Source organism: Eumetopias jubatus, unplaced genomic scaffold, assembly GCF_037043125.1.
Source record: "Eumetopias jubatus isolate StellerSeaLion01/CBP00866 unplaced genomic scaffold, mEumJub1_p1.0 scaffold_4, whole genome shotgun sequence".
In the NCBI taxonomy this organism is placed as follows: Eukaryota; Metazoa; Chordata; class Mammalia; order Carnivora; family Otariidae; genus Eumetopias; species Eumetopias jubatus.
Window position 1 is genome coordinate 11204782 of NW_028274810.1, and position 19035 is coordinate 11223816.

At 51.1% G+C, this 19035-nt stretch overlaps 1 protein-coding gene across 1 annotated transcript in view; it reads left to right on the forward strand.

Annotated features, from left to right (window-relative positions):
• Window positions 1–19035, forward strand: part of SYT6 (synaptotagmin 6) — a 59243-nt gene that overhangs the window by 3547 nt on the left and 36661 nt on the right. Inside the window, exons 2-3 of the mRNA XM_028101860.2 lie at window positions 7144–7492; window positions 8975–9533. Of these exons, the coding sequence (XP_027957661.1) occupies window positions 7144–7492; window positions 8975–9533 (908 nt within the window). The remainder of the gene's footprint in view (window positions 1–7143; window positions 7493–8974; window positions 9534–19035) is intronic.

Consider the following 19035-nt stretch of genomic DNA (forward strand, 5'->3'; position numbering starts at 1 on the left):
CCGGAAGGAAGAAATTCTGCAAATTTTGCCTTCTTTGAGGAAAGGTGCAATTACGATCCTTTCGAACGTACATCCTTTAGACGATGTTCTGACTTTATGGTGTGTCTTCAACTTTAAGATTCTAGAACTAGGGTAAAGTATCTAGGAGCTGTACAGAGCTTGGATTTACAGTTCTAGAAGTTTTCTTCTACCTCTGTCTGTGGGAACTTTAAAAGTGGAATGGTAGATCATCCCCTCCATGCTCTGTACAGAGAAGATGTGTTCTAACTGTTCTGTTCCTCTGTCCACAGAGTTGGAGGTATAACATGTGGCTGCAGAAAATTAGGACTAAGACTGAGACATCTGGACCCAGACAGGTTTCTTTAGGGTCTGTGTAAGGCTGTCTGGAGTTGGGGGGGGGGCGGGAAACAGGGTAAGAGAAAGTCCTGCCCAAGCTAGGTGGCATCCTTGCTGGTCCTGCTTAGGAAAAGAGGTCTCTGAGCACCAGAGGACTGAGCCAGCCACACTTAGGAATTTTCATCTGAGGGGGCGTTGAAAGTGGAGGTGAGCAAGACGTCCGGCTGTGGATACTCTAGGTATACAACATTGTCTCATCTCCCCCTTCTCTCTATTGCCAATCTGTTTTTCTTGCTCCATGTGGGCCCGGACAGACCTCTCCTCTCAGTCCTTGCAGGGGTAAACAGGAAGGGGGGGGGTGTAGAGGGAAAGAATCTTTCTGGCTCTCTGTCTGCCCCTCTCCACCATCACCCCAGCCTTGATGTCCACATCTCAGAGGGGCCCCAAGCCCTGACTAATCAGGCATAAACTTACAGTTACCATCTGCCAAAATAATAATACTAATAATTGCTAAATTAATGCCAATGCTCTGTTAGCTACAGCACTCCACATTAGTCTCCGATTTATCTCTGAATCCCCTAATGATGGTGGAAGCCGGTGCCCAGTCATAAAGCTGGTGCGGCCATAATTAGCCCGGCATTGTCTCTCCTCATCGAAGCTTTTCAGGGGCATTAATTCCTTCTCTGTTTGGACTCTGCTAATTATCCCCATCGGTAGTTCAGCCTGGATCTCTGAAAGAAGGAATGGAAGCAAAGGCTCTCTGCTCTCCCTCCCCCAACTCTGAATTTTAATTACACCGGCTTCTCCTAATAAATTTACAAGCCATGACAGAGTTTATTATTAATGGACCATGTCTGTAAGGCTTGGAACAGAATAGCCCCGTTCCCCCAACACACACATGCACACACACATACCCGTACTCTCGGGTATTTCTCAGGGACATATATCTCTGGACAGGGCATTTCCAGGGGCCCCTGAGGTTATTGGTCTGGCACCTGGTGGGTAACCTGCAGTGTCTATACTTCCTAGAGAAGAAGAAAGAGATGGGGGATGAGGAGGTTGGTCATAATTCTAGTCTCCAGGTTTCTATCCAGGTACAGAGGAGGATCAGGCCAAATAGTAGAGGATGTGTCCCACACTCTCCTGATTATAACAAAGAAATGCGTCCCCAGCTTCTTGTCCAGCTTCCCACTCAGCCCCCAGTCCCCTCAGGGGCCCGGCTCAGAAGCTCTGACTTTAGCATCAGAAGTCCCAGGTTTAAATCCCAGCTCCTCTGTGTAATGCGATATATCCTTGAAGAAGTAACTTAGTTCTAACATCTCTAAGCTGAGTTAATTTATCTTTGAGAGTTGCATACTCATTTCTTCGGGAGGCGGTAAAGATTAAAGGAAATAATGTAAGGGGCATGGTGCTGACCAGGTAGAAAGAAATAACAAATTATATTACCGGTATTAATATGAATGGTTCTGCCCAGAGTTTTTTCCCTTCCCAGACTTGGTGCTGTGCCTCTGCATTTCTTGCTTGTCTGATCTCTGGGTTGTGCTTGTCTGTGTCTGTTCTGTGTCTGAATGAGGACTCCTCAGCCCAGGCGGCCCCTGCTCTGTACAGGCGGGCACGTAAACCATTTCCGAGGGTCTACCAGCAGCCCCAGGCCCTGAAGCCAGCGTTCTCCAGCTGTGGGGGAGCAGAGAAAATGGTCCTTTCTTTTCGCTTCCTCTCCCCAGTTTATCTTTTCAGGTACAATCTATTATCAAAAATGCCTGTTACTGTTACAGATGGATTTTCCTGACATGGAAACCTATTAGAAAAATGCGAACAATAGCAGGTGATAAGAGCTGCTGATGAATCCTAACACTCTGGGTGGGGACAAGGGGAGGGGGTGCCAGGGCTGTCTTTGGAGAAAGGAGTGTCAGTGTGGAGAGATAAGAAAGCCCTGGGTTGCTAATTAATAACCCAGCATTTTCCAGGGAGAGAGGGAGGCCAGGAGCCATTACCCCTGCCAGACAGTTTCACTGAAGGGGATGAGCAGTTCCTGCCCTTGTGGGCCTGAGGTCTCTTGGCTGCCTTGCCCCATGGTCTGGCGTCCCCCTTCCCTGTCTCAGAGGGCCCAGTTTTGGGTCCATTCTGTATTATTTGCCATCAAAAAAAGCAACACATGAAGAAAAATAGCTTACATTTGGGGAGCACTTACCACGTACCAGGAACTATGCCCAAAGTCTTACTTCATTTAATATTCATAATGACTCCGTAAAGTAGGAATCCTTAGAATCCCCATCAAATCAAAGAGGAAACCAAAGTTTGGAGAATGTTAAGTAACTTGCTCAAGGTCACACAATTAGAAATGTGGTTGGATGCGCTCTGTGGTCATTCTGGTGCTGGTGCTCACCTGAGCTACCCGTCTAATATCTGAACACTAAGTGAAGTGAACCGCCAGGGTTAGAAGCCACATGCCCCTGAGCAATGCCAGGTCACTGGGTGTGTATCCAAAGCATAGCTGCACAGCTCTTTCCTCTCCCAGAGGCTGCTGGGTAATTGGCCAATATGATTTCCCAAACTGGGTGCCCATGGAATATTGGATTCTTCTGACACCTGAATAAAGATGTTTCACACCTAATGTTGAGTAATGGACTGGACTTCCTTTTTCCAAATTTCCAAGAGAATTTTGCAAAACCATAGCATGTTCTCTCAATTGTTGATTTTTCTTTCATGATTTTCTTTTCACTCCTTTGGAGCTCATTCCTGTTCACCAGATGGCTAGTGATGGTAACAACGAAACTGGACGAGTAACAAGCAAATGAGTATTGACAGAAAAACTCAGAGATGAGAGATCTTTAATATAGTACATATTATGTCCTGACATGTAGCAATATATAAAATACTTATATTCTTTCTGCTAGTAAGGTCATTCCTCATTTGTAATGACAAAGTTAAAGCTCTCTCTTATTAGTGTTCATGCCTTGCAGATATTCTGCCAACCAAACTTTTCCAAACGAGGGGATATTCAAAACTAGACTGGGCAGAACTAAGTGATTCTGCTAGAAACAGCTAATATTTATCTTATTTTTTACTACATTCCAGGCACTGTCCTGGCACTTTTGATCTCACTGAAACCTCACAATAACCCTAGAAGGTAGATACTATTATTATACCCATATCACAGATGAGGAAACTGAGGCTTGAGAGATTAAGTAGCTTGCTGAAGTCACACAGTTTAAAGTCAGTGGAGATGAACATTGAAGGAGCCCAGTCTGACCCGAGGGCACTGATTCTTTCTTTCCAGGCTGAAGAGGAAATAAAGAAGGAAGAAGAGAGGGAGGAAGAATACAAGGATTTGGGAAGGGTTTTCTCCCTTACCAGAGGGTTGCCTCTCTCTTGCCACGAAGCTAGTGCGTGGTAGCAGTATGAAATATGAAGAGTACTGGATCAGGACACAAAAGGTGGCTGAGTTGCCCATCAAAATTCTATCTACCTCACAGTGTCAAGGTTCAAACAAGACTAGTGGGAAAAAGGCTTTGAGGGCGACTCATGCACCTGTGATTTGGTAGAGGGCAACGTGTCCTGGTGGGTTGGTCCCAGCAGGCCTGGGGTAGGAAGGCACACATCGTAGCTGATCTGGCCCTTGGCAGAGCCCACAAGAACCCATCCTTCCCAGCCCCGGTGCACCTTTAACCGGGCTATGCGGGCTGGCTGCGTTCAAGACTGCATATAGTGATTTTATAGGGGCTAAATTCTGTACAGTCACCTTTGCCCTGGTCTAATTCTGCTCTTTACCAGCCTTGCTCCCTGCCTTGCATTCCCTGGTGGGGGTGAATGCACTCAGCAACAGGACCCAAATCTCCGTGTATTACCTGTGGGCGAGGTGTCCTGGAAAGGGATTCTCCAGGCAGAGGAAGGGCCACTTGGTCTTACATAACCAGTATTGAGCGCTGGGTGCTGATTCCCAATAATCCATACCTCTGCCTGCCCTAATCTCAGCTCCGAGGGAACGACAGCGGGGGTGGGGGGTGCACGTGCACAAGCATTCAAAATAGCAGCCACAGCTAGGAAAACTGATTCCCTCTGCCCGCCCCCTCCCCCCACCTCTCTTTTCATTTATGAATTCAGTTTTTTGTCAGGCTGAACATTTAAATGCACTCTATGCTCTCTGGATTCCCCCCATTTCTCCCCCTTTCTCATTAAAATTCTAATTATTACCACAGCAAGTAAGATGTATAATCAAAGGAAAGCCAAGCCTTAGAAATACCTTTTTGTTTTAAGGTGACTCATATTGTAGAGAATGCATCCAGAACAGCTGTAACCGAGAGCAGATGTGAAGGGTCTAGAGATGGTTGGATACTTAGAATAAGGGCTATCTGTGGTAGCTTTCCTCGTGAACCCCAGGAGTATAAGGGCCTACAGAAACAGTCTCCAAACCATTTAGATAATGAACTCGTAACAGCACAAATTATTTGATTTAATGTCTCCAATATATTGGTTCCCGTGTTACATACACACGTGGGTTGTATCTCCGTTCCATGGCTTACCAGCCGTGTGACCCCGGGCAATCGCATCCTCTGTGCCTCACCTTCCTCATCTGCAAAATGAAAATAATAATCACACCTATCTCACTGGAGAATATTAAACGAGCGAATGCATAAAAATCACTTTGTACCTTGGACCTCGTAACGTTCAAAACTTAACTAAGTCCAGAAATAAAATGCTATCATTTCTATTACTATCAACCAGTATATTGCAACTCTCACTTATTGTTTTTAAGATAATAAATAAATAGGAAAGCGATCTGATATTTTTTTCTCTTGTGCCCCCAGAATGCACACATACCACACTAGAGACCTTTAGTTTGGAAGTGAACTTAGAATTGGCTTTCCAGATTCCTGGCAGTCCCTGGGTGAAGGACTAATCCCACCCAGCTCCTTTGGCCGGGGAGAGGTGCCATTGTCTCTGTGCAGGGGCCTAGGGTTGCCGTGGGTGGCTATGATAGTTGATCCAGGCCAAGACCCTACAGCCAGGGAGTCAGAAGGCAGTGCCAGCTCCCCAGAGAAGGTATCTGACGTTCTCACCTCCTTCCCAGGTTCCTCTGGATGGGAGGCAGCTTTCCCTGGTGACTGTGTGCTATGAGAGTACTCTGGATTCCTCCCAGGAGGGACTTGGCATCTCGATACTGCAAGCCTAGCTTAGCCCCTGGTACCTGCAGGTGCTCAGTAAATGCTGGTTGAGAGATAATTATAGCTCTTTTATGTGCCATTCATTCATTCATTCATTCACCTCATTTGCTCATTCATTCTCATGTGCCAGTTTCTGTGCTAGGCCCTGAGTCAGACAAATATAAAAATGCAGGGTTACAATAGCCTTCAGTTTAATCAGGAACAAACAGGCTACAGGACAGTGGAAGGAGCCCCAGCCTGGGTGGCGGACATCTGGACCCTGGTCCAGGCTCCTTGTCTGACCTGTGACCCCAGGCAAGTCCCTTCTCTGGACCACTGCTCTTGTCTGCAAAAGCACAGCCTGGCCTCAGTACTTGTAGGGTCATTTCTCACCTTAAATCTGAAGATTCCTGGGACACTGGGCCAAGATAATCCAGAGCCCGCAAACCCACAGGCCTGCAGGGGCCACGAAAGTAATAGGGAGGCTGGTGAGGACACACCCCTCCAAAGGGAGCACAAGAGCCCAGGTCCAGTTACCAAGTCACCTGGCCTCTTCCAGACTTTCCAGGAATTTGGTGTGATGATGATGATGGTGATGGAATTTCTCAACTTTTCCCTTGTCACCCTAGCCATGTAAGACTCCTCTGCGGGCTTGACCTTAGTGCACACCCCACCACGTGTGCCGTTGGTTCGGAGGCTTCTGACCTCTCAGAAGAAGAGGAGGCTTTGGGCTCTAAGGGTCATTCCAAAAGGGGTTGGGGTGGGAGATCTGTCTAATCATTTCTTCCAGAGGGAGGCATCTCCCACAGCTCTCCTGGGATCACAGGTATCCTGCTGGGGGGCAGGGTTGGGCTGGGGACAAGGCAGTGAGCCCCGGCCTTGAACCAACCACAACGTTCAAAAATACCAACTTTACAGAAAATCTCTCAACTGGCCACAGGAATGGGAAAAGCCAGCTACAGGAATCACTTGTATGTAGCTTGGAAATAAATTGGGTGGGTCGAATTCCGACTTCATCCCAGTATCTACTGAGCCTACTGCGTGCAGAGTTGAGAGTCCAGAAGAAGTCTGAGACCTAACCCCTGCCTCTCATTGACTTCAAGTCAGCTCGTGACCGTTGAGCCCCCGCTCTGGTCTCCATGGGGGGTCGGGTACGGGAAGAGATGGAGTTGGCCAAGCCTCTGGTCCCCAAGGCCACACAGCCTGTTGAGGAAGAGAGCTATATACAAAAAATGACTCTGCTCTAAGTCTGGCCATAGTAACAGCTCTAATAGAAATTCAAACAGCATCCAAATGTGAACGCTTCACGAATTTGCACATTTGCTTAGGCTGCTATTTAAATTACTTTCCCTTCCCTGTGCACATGCCGACAGGCAGTCAGGGAGGCTGCCCAGGTGCTTCCCAGGCTGGCAGTGGGGGCGGGGAGCGGGGGTGGGGGGACCGGCGGAGGCTAGCGCCTGGCTGCAGACATTTCACAAAGTGGACTGCGGAGCGCCACCCCCCAAAACCACCTCTCCTCTGGCGGGTAGCTTTTCTCATGAGCGTTCTTTTCTCTTCTCCCGTCTTTGTCCCTTCTGTGTGCTCCCTCTGCCGACACCCTCTCCTGCTTCTGCCCACCTCTGTCTGTCTCTGTCCCTCCCTGCCTGGCTCACGCCGAGGGCAGGCACCTCCGTCAGCCTCCTCGCAGCCATAGTGATTGTGTGTGGCGTGGCCCTGGTGGCAGTTTTTCTCTTTCTCTTTTGGAAGCTGTGCTGGATGCCCTGGAGGAGCAAGGAGGCCTCCAGTCCCGCTTCTGCTAACCTTCCCCCGGACGCCCTCCAGAGCCCCGGCTCCAGAAGCAACATGGCAGACAAGCTGAAGGACACCAACACACTGGGCTTCCTAGAGGCGGCTGTGAAGATCAGCCACACGTCCCCAGATATCCCAGCCGAGGTGCAGATGTCAGTCAAGGAGCATATCATGCGTCACACGCGGCTGCAGCGACAGACCACAGAGCCAGCATCATCTACCAGGTGAGGATGGACCTCTCCCTTCCCTCCCCGCCACGCCTCCACATTCTCTTACTCAAGACATTAAGAGATTCCAGCCCGTGAGGAGCAGACGACAGAAATAATAACTCATGTCCTCTGATTGGAGAATATAACAGATGATGTGCTCCACGGTGGGTAACCAACCAGGAGGTGGGCACCAGGAAAGGCTGCAGGAGAGGGGAACCTTGGAGATGGGGCACTGTGCTCCATGGTGTGCACTGGGATGCGCGTGGGTGGGAGGTGTTGGGTGTTTGGAGAGAAGGAGAGATTGCAGGCAGAGGGCAGAGAATATGTAAAGTCCCAGAGGCATAAAAGTTCATGGTGTGTCTAGGGATATGCCAATAAAGCCTTGTCGATAGAGTCGGCCGTTCATGGGCTATAAGACAAGAGGTTCCTAATATTTTGAGGAAGGAGGATTCCTTTATAACCTTTGGCAGAGTCCCCTGAAGGACAGCAGTTGTATACATGGCATTCTTTAATGGAGAAAACCAAAAGCAACTCCCACTGCATAGTAACAAACAACCTTCTCTAAATTCAGACACAGAAGTGGTGCATTCACTCGTATTTATTCAAACCTAGGGCTCTTGTGGGCTCCTGGGTCCCTGCAATGTCTCCCCAGGCTCCCAGGGAACCAGCTGAAGGGAAGGAGACCAGGTCTTCAGCTGGGAGTCCAGGAATGAACGTGCTGGGGGTCACATTTTCAGAGTTTATCATATGACCTCGGGCAAGTTGCTCACCTTTCCTAGGCCTCGCTTTTCCCGACTGTAAAATAGGGCTAGTGGCTCATCAGGTTGCTGGGAGGAGCCAAGGAAGGAGTCATCAGAGCTGGATTCTTTGACAATCCAGAGTGGACGATATATCCCTTACTATACACCTGGCCCTGTTCTAAGTGCTTTTTATGTGTATGAATCCGGTTCCTCCTCACAGCAATCCTATGCAATTGCTACTTTTATTATCTTCATTTTGTAATGCAGAGAAGTTAAATAACTTGACCAAGGTCACATAGCCAGACAGTGGCAGAGCCAACATTAATCTACACCGTCTGGCTCCCAAGCCCAGTAAGTGTTTAACTACAGTGTCGGTGGTAGAGTTGGTGATGATGATGAAGGCATAGCCACAGCCCGGGGGAGAAAGAATGGTCCTTTCTCCTAAGGGATCTCGTGGTTTCATGGGGGAACCAGAGTCACCTCTACAAGGAAAGAAACCCAGAAAGCAGGGGGAAGAAATGGCAGCAAAGGCTACCATGAATTGACCTTAGTATATACCGGGCCCCATTCCAACTCCTTTCCGTAGACTTGTAATGCTCACAATCACCCGTGCACCAAGTGTGTGCAGATGGAGAGAGGGTCGGCGAACAGGAGGAAAAGGGCCCCGCGAAGTGTAGGATGAGCCAGGGCGGCGGGGAGGTGTGGCCTGCACGCCCCACCGCCGGGGCCCTGACCACGCTGTCCCTGCCCCCGCCAGGCACACGTCCTTCAAGCGCCACCTGCCACGACAGATGCACGTCTCCAGCGTGGACTACGGCAACGAGCTGCCGCCGGCGGCAGAACAGCCCACCAGCATTGGCCGAATCAAGCCTGAACTCTACAAGCAGAAGTCGGTGGATGGGGACGATGCCAAGTCCGAGGCTGCCAAGAGCTGCGGGAAAATCAACTTCAGCCTGCGCTACGACTACGAGAACGAGACCTTGATCGTGCGCATCCTGAAGGCCTTCGACCTCCCTGCCAAGGACTTCTGTGGCAGCTCTGACCCCTACGTCAAGATCTACCTCCTGCCTGATCGCAAGTGCAAGCTGCAGACCCGGGTGCACCGCAAGACCCTGAACCCCACCTTCGATGAGAACTTCCACTTCCCGGTGCCCTACGAAGAGCTGGCCGAGCGCAAGCTACATCTCAGTGTCTTCGACTTCGACCGCTTCTCCCGCCATGACATGATCGGAGAGGTCATCCTGGACAACCTCTTCGAGGCCTCCGACCTGTCCCGGGAAACTTCCATCTGGAAGGACATCCAGTATGCCACCAGTGTGAGTACAGCCTGGCCTCCTGGGCTTCCTGAGGATTCCTAGGGTCGGGTTGAGTGGGGTGTGGCCCTATCCTCCTCCGCCTTGGAGACAAGTGGGCCTTTGCCCTTCAGGATGTGAAGGGGGACTCTGGGAACTGAGCAGCGGCTCAGCCCACCCTGGGGAAGTCCTTGCACGCTGCCCCAGGTTGGGGTGTGGGTTGGCATGGAAGAGAATTTTTGTCCATTGCTTCTGATTACATATTCTGGGGTATGTAACAGGTGGGGTTCCCTCCACCTGTTAGGCCTTAGGTCTACCACCTATAAAATAATGTTATCTATCTCTTTGATCATGGGTGAGGATTGGGCCAGGTCTCTAGACTGAATCAGACAGCAGTATCTACCAAGTGCACTGATGTGTACTAGAAGGCTGGAAAGAGCAATCAGGAACAGGGCATGTTAATCAGGACGAATGAGGTTAAGTTGTGGCAACAAATAATCCTAGGATTTGGTAGCTTAGAGCAACCAAGATCTAGTTCTCGTTCCTGCCATCCATGCTTTGCAGCTTGGCTGGGGTTCTACTTTACCTTGTGACCCAGGGGTCCGAGCCGACAGAGGCTTCATTTGGACATGTGCTCCCATAGTTACAACATCAGGAGAAAGGGGATGTGGCAAGTCATGCACTACTTCTTAAAGCTTCCACAGTGAAGGCATATTTGTTACTTCTACTTGCGTTTCATTAGCCAAAGCAAGACACATGGCAACTCAGGAGGGCAGGGCAAAGAAATCCTACCGTATGCCCGGAAGGAGAACTGGAAACACTTAATGACCAACACGAGTGACTACCACACAGCCCCCTTCTCTGAGGCATTCCCTGCCCAGGGCAGCCTGGAAGGATACCTGACTAATCCACACATGGGACAGGAGGTGCTTGGCTGTTCACGATCAACTGCAATTAACCAGGGAAGGTTTCAAGGAGCTGAGGCTCGAGCTGGCTTTTCAGGGGGAAGACAGGTTTGGCATAGAGAATTAAGAGGGCATTTCCAGAGCCCTTTGGTCCAGTGTAGATCCCACAGGTGTGGGCGTACCTCTCACTAAGCCCATCCAGGCAGCTGAGAGCCCAGCATGGGTGTTCCCATCCGACACCAACGGCCTTGGGTCTGGCATCTTGAGTGCTAATTGGTTGAGTCTCCCCGGATATTTCTGGCACTGTTTCTCTGGGGTGGGGATGACCCCACTCAGTGGGGTCATGAAAGGCCCTCCCTTTCAACAGTCAATTCTCAATATCTCTGTGTTGAATTTGTGAGTAGAGAGGCCAGGAAAATCATCCCCCCGGCTCTGATGGGAAAAGTGTAAGAAACTTGATTTGTTCAAAGCTTGGTGGGTTCCGTTTTGGCCCCAGGGCGGGTCTCAGGGACACCCCATTCTCCGAGCTGGTCCTGACTTTGACCAGTTCAGTCTGATGTCCCGGTGCCTCCCCGACCTTTGCTTCCATGAAATCCCCATGAATAGGACCAGCAGCGAGGCCGGGCAGACGGGGCGGGCAGACAGGGAAGGATGGCGCAGCTGCTGAGCGCCGGCCCAGGCCCAAGAGCTCTGCTCTATAAATCACTGTGAAGTTTACGTCTGGCGCAGCTCTTCCCTTGTGCTCTCCTCGGGCAGCAGCTTCATTATGGTGACTGCACAGGTAGAGAAAAGCAGCTCGGTCCTCCCCACGTGGAGGTCAAGGCCCAGGGGCTCCGAGAGCAGGAGGGGTGAGGCCAGGGGCTGGGGAAACAGAGCTTGACTCAGACTCTGAGGACTCCCCACCCTCTCCTGCGACCTTAGCTGAGGGCACGATGGAAGACCCAAGCCTGGTTTGGACAGTCCGTGTGCCTAAGCGGGCTCCTCACAGGGAGGCGAGCTTCCTAGGTGCTAGAACGCTGTGGCTGTCCCTCTCCTCGTCCCATCCCCCTCCTCAGCCCAGCTTCAGAAAACGGCAGATCATCCAAAAGGCGTTGGACACATCGTCACCATCCTCATCATCCTCAGCTGGTACTGTTCCAGTCCTCCACCCTCTCCTCCTGAGCAGAACACTGTGCCAGGGGCTGGGGTGTGAGCGGGACTGCGATAAAAGACAGCTTCCTTGATCCACAGAAAATTAGAATCTAATTCCAGAGACAAGAGACGTCCATGCAGGTGCTAGTGATGCTAAATAGTGAATAGTGTGCACTGTGTGAGGTTGCTATTGAGAGTTAGGGCAGCCCTGGAATTTTCCCCGGATGGGGAAGAATTAAGATAGGTGGGGAGGGGTGGTATATATAGCGTGACAGAAGAGGGGCTAGCATCCTAGCTGGGAGCACAGGGAGGCTGGGCCCGGGAGTTTCTGAAGCCGAGGAGCAGGTGACTGTGCTCACACACCCTGTCTTGCTTGCAGTATGTCTGAGCTGATGTTCTGCCAACGGGAGGCCCCTCGGGCCCTCCAGTCTGCAGCTCTTCTGGTGGGTTGGCTCTCAGGAGTAGGCTCATCCTCCTGGTGGGCGAGGAAATCAGGCAAAGGAGGGGAAAGGGAAATAAGAAGGGGGTGCTTTTACCTGTTTTTTTTTTTTTTTTTTTTTTTTTTGGCACTGACTCTGAAATTATACTTATTTGGGGGCCAGAGAGGCCCAAGTCATAGTCCCTGAGAATGACGAGCACTGAGTGCATGTGAAATCCTGCGGCCAGCGTGGTGGGGGCGGTAGGGATGAGCACAGGGGCTCCCATCTGTCCTCGTGCTGGGTTCATTTCCTAGAGCTGCATTTGGGCCCCACTCCGCTTGGAACTCTGGCAGCTCCACTGTCCTGCAGGCTGGTCCCCGAAGCATGCCCGACATTCCTGCCTCCTGCCTTTGCTCACAGCGTTCCCCCTGTCACGCATGCCTTTCCGCACTGCTCTGCCTGGCCCAAACCAATCCCCCTTTCAAAGTTCCCTGAGCCCTTCCGCTCTTACAGAAATCGCTCCTCTGGATTTATTCCTGTGTCTCTGAGTTATACCCTGAATCATCTTTAGTCTTGCGAAGTCCTCCCAATGGCTCAGGAATGCCTTTTGTCCCACATTTGACTTTCTCTTGTGTTTTTCCTCCAGGCTCAGTGTGTCATTATAAACAAACATAAGAATCCAGCACATTTTTTGTAGAATGACCAACGGCTTAGTTAATTCAATTAAAACTATATATGGATACACAAAGAAAGAATTATTAAAGAAGCAGTGGGAATAGTGTGTGGTTATAACCTGGGAAGGCTTCCTGGAGGAGGAAACCGGTAGAGTCAGGCTTGGTGGGGAGAGATGCAGCCTGTGCATTCCTTCAGAGATATGGTGGCAAACTGATGAACCAGTTGGATCGGAGAGTCCGGATTGAACTGGAGGGTCAGTGACCCACAGGCTAAGTAGGAGAGGCGGGCGCTGTGAGAATCAGGGGCTCAGCAGGCTGCTTTGGGGTCCCATGAGTCCATGAATGCTGTCCCCTTGTTGGTCCTTGTGCTTGTATTGGAGCATCACATTCAGCCCTGGCAGGTGGAACCGGGTATATCCCTTGCTTTAGCTCCAGCCCCATGGCTCAAGTTGGTTTGAAGTAGCAAAGCCTGGAGGATCCCTGTTGTTTCTCTCATAACCCCTGAATTAGGAGCTTCAAGGCTAGTGAAGGAGAGGTGTACATCCCGGGAGTGTAGCTCTTGGTTAATTGCAAATCTTAAGCCACAAGGGACATTGGCCTCACCGCCTCCAGGTTGCTCTGGAGGGAAGCCTAGGGAGCAATGGAGGTAGTATACCCACCACCAGGCTGGAGGGTGCGAAGCAGGCAACTTGGACATGCTAGAGCCATTGGAGGCCTCTTCTATTCCATGGAGTCAAGGAGCTCAGAGTGGGAAGGAAATCGTGGGAGTTCATTAAATCCACTCGGGCCCCAGGCAGGGCTGCTTCTCACGCTCTTGTTGCCCCCACTCCTGCCTGGCTTGACTAATGGCCCCTGGTGGTCTCCTGGGCATTCCCAGCGGCTTGCCATTTTCCCTCCACCCAGAACTTTGATTGGCTGAAATCCCCCTGCTCTTCCCTCCCCCGCTTCTGCCCCCAGTCTCATTATTTCTATATAAAGCTGTAGATTTATCATTATAATAGTGCCGCCGTCACCAGGGTTTGCTAACGTCTCTGTAATCTTGTAGTTATTGCTACAGAGGCCTCAGACCCCACTGCACACAACTATTCCTGTCGCTATTCCTGCTCCTTGGTGGCGGGGGGAGGTGAAGGCTGTAATTGGGGCCATAAATATGTGTTGTGCTTGGTTGTGTTAATGGACTCGGCCATCTTCCTGCCTTAGCAGGTCCCCACCAGGTCAGAGTGAGCCAAGTATGGGTGTGTGTGTGTGTGTGTGTGTGTGCATGCGTGTGTTGTTTTGGGGTGCTGGTGTGTTTTGTGTACTTCCAGGGACCATGGACTCAGAGTCTGCAGGGAGGAAGAGAGGCCCAATATGGTGGACTGGTCTCCAGCCTGGGAATGAGCAGGGCTGGACAGAAAGAGCTCAGGCGTTGGTGCCCAGCAGACCTGTGTTGTATTCTAGCTTCTGCTCTTTCTAGCTCTGAGACCTTGGGGACATTATCTATACTGTGTCTCAGTTTCCATATCAGCAAAACAGGGATAATAATGGGTACTATAGCTCGTAGTGACAGTAAATGTAAAAAGCTAAGTAACATCCATGAGATGCCTAGGTGGGCACTGGCGCAGAACTGCCCCCTGAGCCCCAATGTCACAGTGACTTTCCTTCTGGCTCAGCCTGTGGGTCACTGTGTGTACCGCTCTCAGACCTGACCCCCGCTTGGGTCCCGACCACCTGTTTTGGCACGTTGTTGGGTATTCTTATTAGTTTAGTTCTCGTCCTAGCCAGGCTGTATGTTTTCTGTGTGACCTTGGGAAAGTGACTTGTCCTCTCTGAGCTGCAGTTTACTGCGTGTTAAACCAGCTTCAAAATTCTGAGATTCTAAGATTCTTGGCATCTCTTAGAGAGAAGTGCTTGGCTCCCTTGCTTTCAGAGCAGAGCTACCCAGTCCCTGGGAGTGTGGTCCATAGGTTAATAGGCCACGAGGCAGAATTTCCAGACATATTCTCCTCCCTTAAATGTCAGTAAGAATCAGTCCTCTCTTCCAGCCCCTGGGAAATGTCCTCTAGGGGGTTCCTGCCACAAGGAATCCTCTGCTCCTCACCTAGCTGTCTTCCTCCTTTTCCCACGAGGCACAGTCCTTTGGCTGGGGAGAGGGGCTTAGCTCCCTCCTTAACCTGCCTCCTTTCAGATCATCCCTGTTTACTGGGGCTGTGTGGCTTATTACTTGAGCTCCTACCAGGAGCCTAGAGCACAACCAACTTGATCATATTTTATCCTCGCCACAAGCCTTATTATCATCCCCTTTATTTAAACAAAGAAATGAAGGATCAGGTTAAGTGATTCACCCAGTGTCGCCCAGAGAGAAGGTGGTGGAGAGCCAAGACTCAAACCCACGTCTTCAACCAAGCCTGTGGTCCTTGCATGGTGGGAGCGCAGCGGGATTGCCTTGCTCCCTGGGGCAGTAGACAGATCCGAAATTGTGCAGCTCGTTCAAGGGATCCAGAAGAGTGTTTTTGTTTTCTCTTGTGGCCTGGTTGGCTTCTCTCCTTCCTCTTGTTCCAGGCGGCAGCTTTTGTGCTGACCCTGGGATTCCTTTCCCATCTCCCCAGGATTCTTCCTGTGGGCTGTAGTCTGACATTCATCGCTCTTTCATTCAACAAACGTTCGAGTGTCAGTTACATCACCGATGTAGAAGCTTGCTGGATGTAGAAACTTGAGCTGGCCGTGGAAAGGATGGCAGAGACAGAGCCCTCCACCTCACCGCGCCCAGGCTAATGGGCACCTTAGAGTAGGTGCGGTGGCCTCCACCCCCTTGCACACAGGGCACGTGCTTGGGGGATGGGCCGGTTCAGGGTGCTTGCAACAAAACTATGCTCTACAGCAAGCCACGTGCAGAAGTGTTGGGGAGAGATGGAGAAAAGAAGTCAGAGTCAGAAAAAGAAAGTTATAGGCTAGGCTTTGATGGCAATGAAGATAGAGAGTGCTAAAAGGCCGGGCTGTCAGGAGTAGGGGACTGTGTTTCTTTATTTTCTCTGGATTGGGGGAGGATCTAGAAGGAATTTCTCTCATGTCAGATTGGGTTTTTTTCTTTGTGCAAGATGACTTGTGGTGTAATGAACTCTGGACCAGGCACCAGGCTAGCATGGAGAGTACGAGGGCTTAAACTCCAGTCCTGTCCTCAAAGGCTCCCAGTCGGACAGGGGAAGCAGGAAGGCAGCTCTGCGGTCCCGAGGGATATGCAGGTCCTCACTAGCCCAGCCTGTTGAGGGAGGCTGGTCTCCTAGAATGAAATTTCCTGTCCTTGCCAGAAAAGAGTTCGGTTGCGTCCTCTCCTCACACCCACGTACTCAAGTCAAATGAGATCCAAGGGTAAGCACAAAAGGCCTCTTCAAGTAGAGCCAAAGAATCAGCTAAATTGATCCTCTGTGACTCATTAAATCATTAAATCACCGTGGGATGACACCTCCCCAAGGCTCACTGACCAGCAGCTTGATGCAACGAGCACCTTGGATCTCAGGCTTTCAGTTCTACCCTGGCTGGGAGGCGGGAGGCCCCAAGAGGGAAGCATGATGAATCTTTATTCACTCAACATGTCTTCAGCAATCCCTCAGAGAACTTATCTGGGTCCAAGAACAACTGAAGGGACAAATAGAGTCCTGGCTTTCAGGTAGCTCATTGTCGAGTGAAGGTTTCAGAGTGAGTCAATGCATTCAGAAGAACACAATGATTTGAGGTGATTCTGGAAGCCAGGATGGTGGGTAAGTGGACCGAGGATGCAGATGGTGGAAGGAGAAGTTGGGAGCAAGAACCGAGCTTTGGGGAACACCCACAGTCACGGAAGAGGGGGGCGAGGGGCCAGCAAAGGGCAGCAAGCTGGAGGAGACCCAAGAGAAAAGAGAACTGAGGAAGTGAGAGGAGGCATAGTTCAAGAACGGCGCATTCAGTGGTGATTTGTTCCACCATCTGCAAGGCGCCGACTACAGTCCTGGGCTCTGTGGTGCAGTGCTAAACAAAGTCCTTGCTCCCAAGGCACTTACACTTGGGTTGAGGGACAGAAATGAGTTGATGAGGCAAATAGTATGGTCAGAGAGATACTGTGGCGAAAGCAAAGCAGCAAAGTGTGGTGGGGAGGGCGTTTTGAAGAGAGGATGGGTGTGGGGGGGGTAAAACAGGCTGGTCAGGAGAGGTCTCCCTGAGAAGGGCCTTTTGAGTAGACCCGAAGGATGACAAGGAGACAGCCATGCAGATATCTGGAAGAAGAGAGATCCGGGTGGAGAGAAAGGCGACCGTGAGGAACCTGGCGTGGGTTGGTCAGAGAACAGTCAGGGGGCCAGTGTGGCTGGGGAGGGTACAGAGCAAAACCCGAGGTGAGAGGGGTAAAGGGGCAGGAAAGCTTAATGGGGTTCCACAATCAAAAGTTTCTAAATATCACTGTAGCTAGCAGGTTGGGAGTAGACTCTGTGGTTAGGGCAGAGACAGAGAAATCAGTTGAGAGACTATGGCCGTAAGAGACCATGGTGGCTTGGACAAGGATGGTGGTGTAAGACCTGGCTTGATTCTGCATGTATTTTGAAAGCAGAACTAGCAGAATTTGCTGACAGATTGAGGGTAGGGTCGAGGGTATGGAGAAAGAGAAGAATCAGGGTTTTCAGCTTGAGCAGCTGGGGAGGGAATCACCATTCACTGAATTGGGGAATCCTGGAGGAAGAATCCATTTGCGGAGGAAGATCAGGCGCTCAGACTTGCTCACATTATATCGGAGATGCCTTTGGGACATCCAAACGGAGTTGTTGGAGAGGCACTTGGATATAGAGTGCAGGGTCCAAGAGAGAGGCCTTGGCTATAGAAATAAATGTAGAAGTCAGCATATAAATGGTGTTAAAAGCCATGAGACTAGTTGAGATCCCATGTATGGGGATCCACGTTAAGCCTGAGCCTCGGCACTGGGACTGTCTTGTTCATTGGTGGGGACTGGGAGGAAAAATCAACCAAGAGGACTGACAACTAAGAGCCAGTGAGTTAGGAGAAAACCCAGTGCAGGGCCTTGAGAAACAAAGTGAGTATTTCCAGGATGAGGGGCAAAGACCAACTGTATCAGGTGGACCCCGGAAGAGACAGGTCCAGGTCTCCCCATTTTGCTCAGCATCACGTGACAAGAGCCCACCTGGGGAAGAGATCACGTGTGGAAGACTGGAACATGGCTTGTATTGTTTTGGGGAACTTTCTTGAGTGGTTGGCCCTTGCAATGTGATTTAAAGGACTAAGAAGGCTGGTTTTGCAGCGAGCTAGCAGGCTGGCTCCAGGTACGGGTCATACCTCTGGGAAGGCAGGGCTGGGATGGGCGGGGGGTGGGGGGTGGGGGCAGGTGAATGGCTCCAGCCCACTCAGAGCAACCCAGGCCAAGATAACATATTCCATCAGGAGTTTGCCGCAGGGGCTCTGTATCTCTAGCATTCTGCCTTAAATTCCCAGGTGTCTGGACTCTTGCAGGCAGGACCAAGCCAGGATAGAAGCAGAGAGGGAGAGCTTCCCAAAAGAAGCCCGTAGGGCAGATCAGGGTCACACCGAAGCCATGGGAGGTGTGAGGGAGCAAGGCTGGGCCTAGGCTTCCTGCCCAAACCACGAAGACGGCTCCCCAAGTCTTTCTGCCAGAGATGCTCTGAATAATGTATGAAGCCCACCAGCCCTGCCCGCTGTCTCTGTGGCCTGGCCCCAAGTGAGCCCTCCAGGCTGCTTGAGCCTGCGCTGGAGTCAGAAGCCACCTGGGTCCAGAGGGGCGGCAGGGTTTCCTTGTTTGCACGCTGCTCAGTGGGACTGACTCCCAGCCTGCTAATGTTCATTTACCCCCATGCTCCCTCAGGCCTGGCCTCATGATCCTCCTTCTTCTCGGGAATGCCAAGTCCTGAGCTCTCCTCTTGCATCCCCCGCCTCAGGTGGGGGGCGGGAACATCCAGACCGTGCTCCTACAGCATTTATTCCTCCAGCCCCTGTGGTGCAGAGGACAGTTGGGTGGGATCTTTCCCTTGCTCTCCACCAAGCAGAAAGGAGGAGAGGCAGGGTCTGGTTGCCTCCCTGCAAGGAAGTCTAGGTCAGATGGGAATGTCAAAGCCAGGAGCTGCTGCTCCTGCTCAGAACAAGAACCGCAGTCCCACCCTCAGAGCTCACGTCGTATAATGACTGGGAGCAAACTGGAATGGCGGGCACCCAGGGGTCTCTCCAGGCTCAAAGCGCAGGTCCTGAGAATGTGGGTCACCCTGCCAGGCCCCAGGTTCTGAAGCCAACGGGGCCAAGGCTTTTCTAGAAAAACATTGCTGAAAATCCACCAAGGACCCGGCAAGGCGAGGAGGTTAAAGGTTTCCCAGGTGGTACCGGAAAACAAACTAACTGGTCCAGACAGGGCCCTGACCTGGCCGTGAGC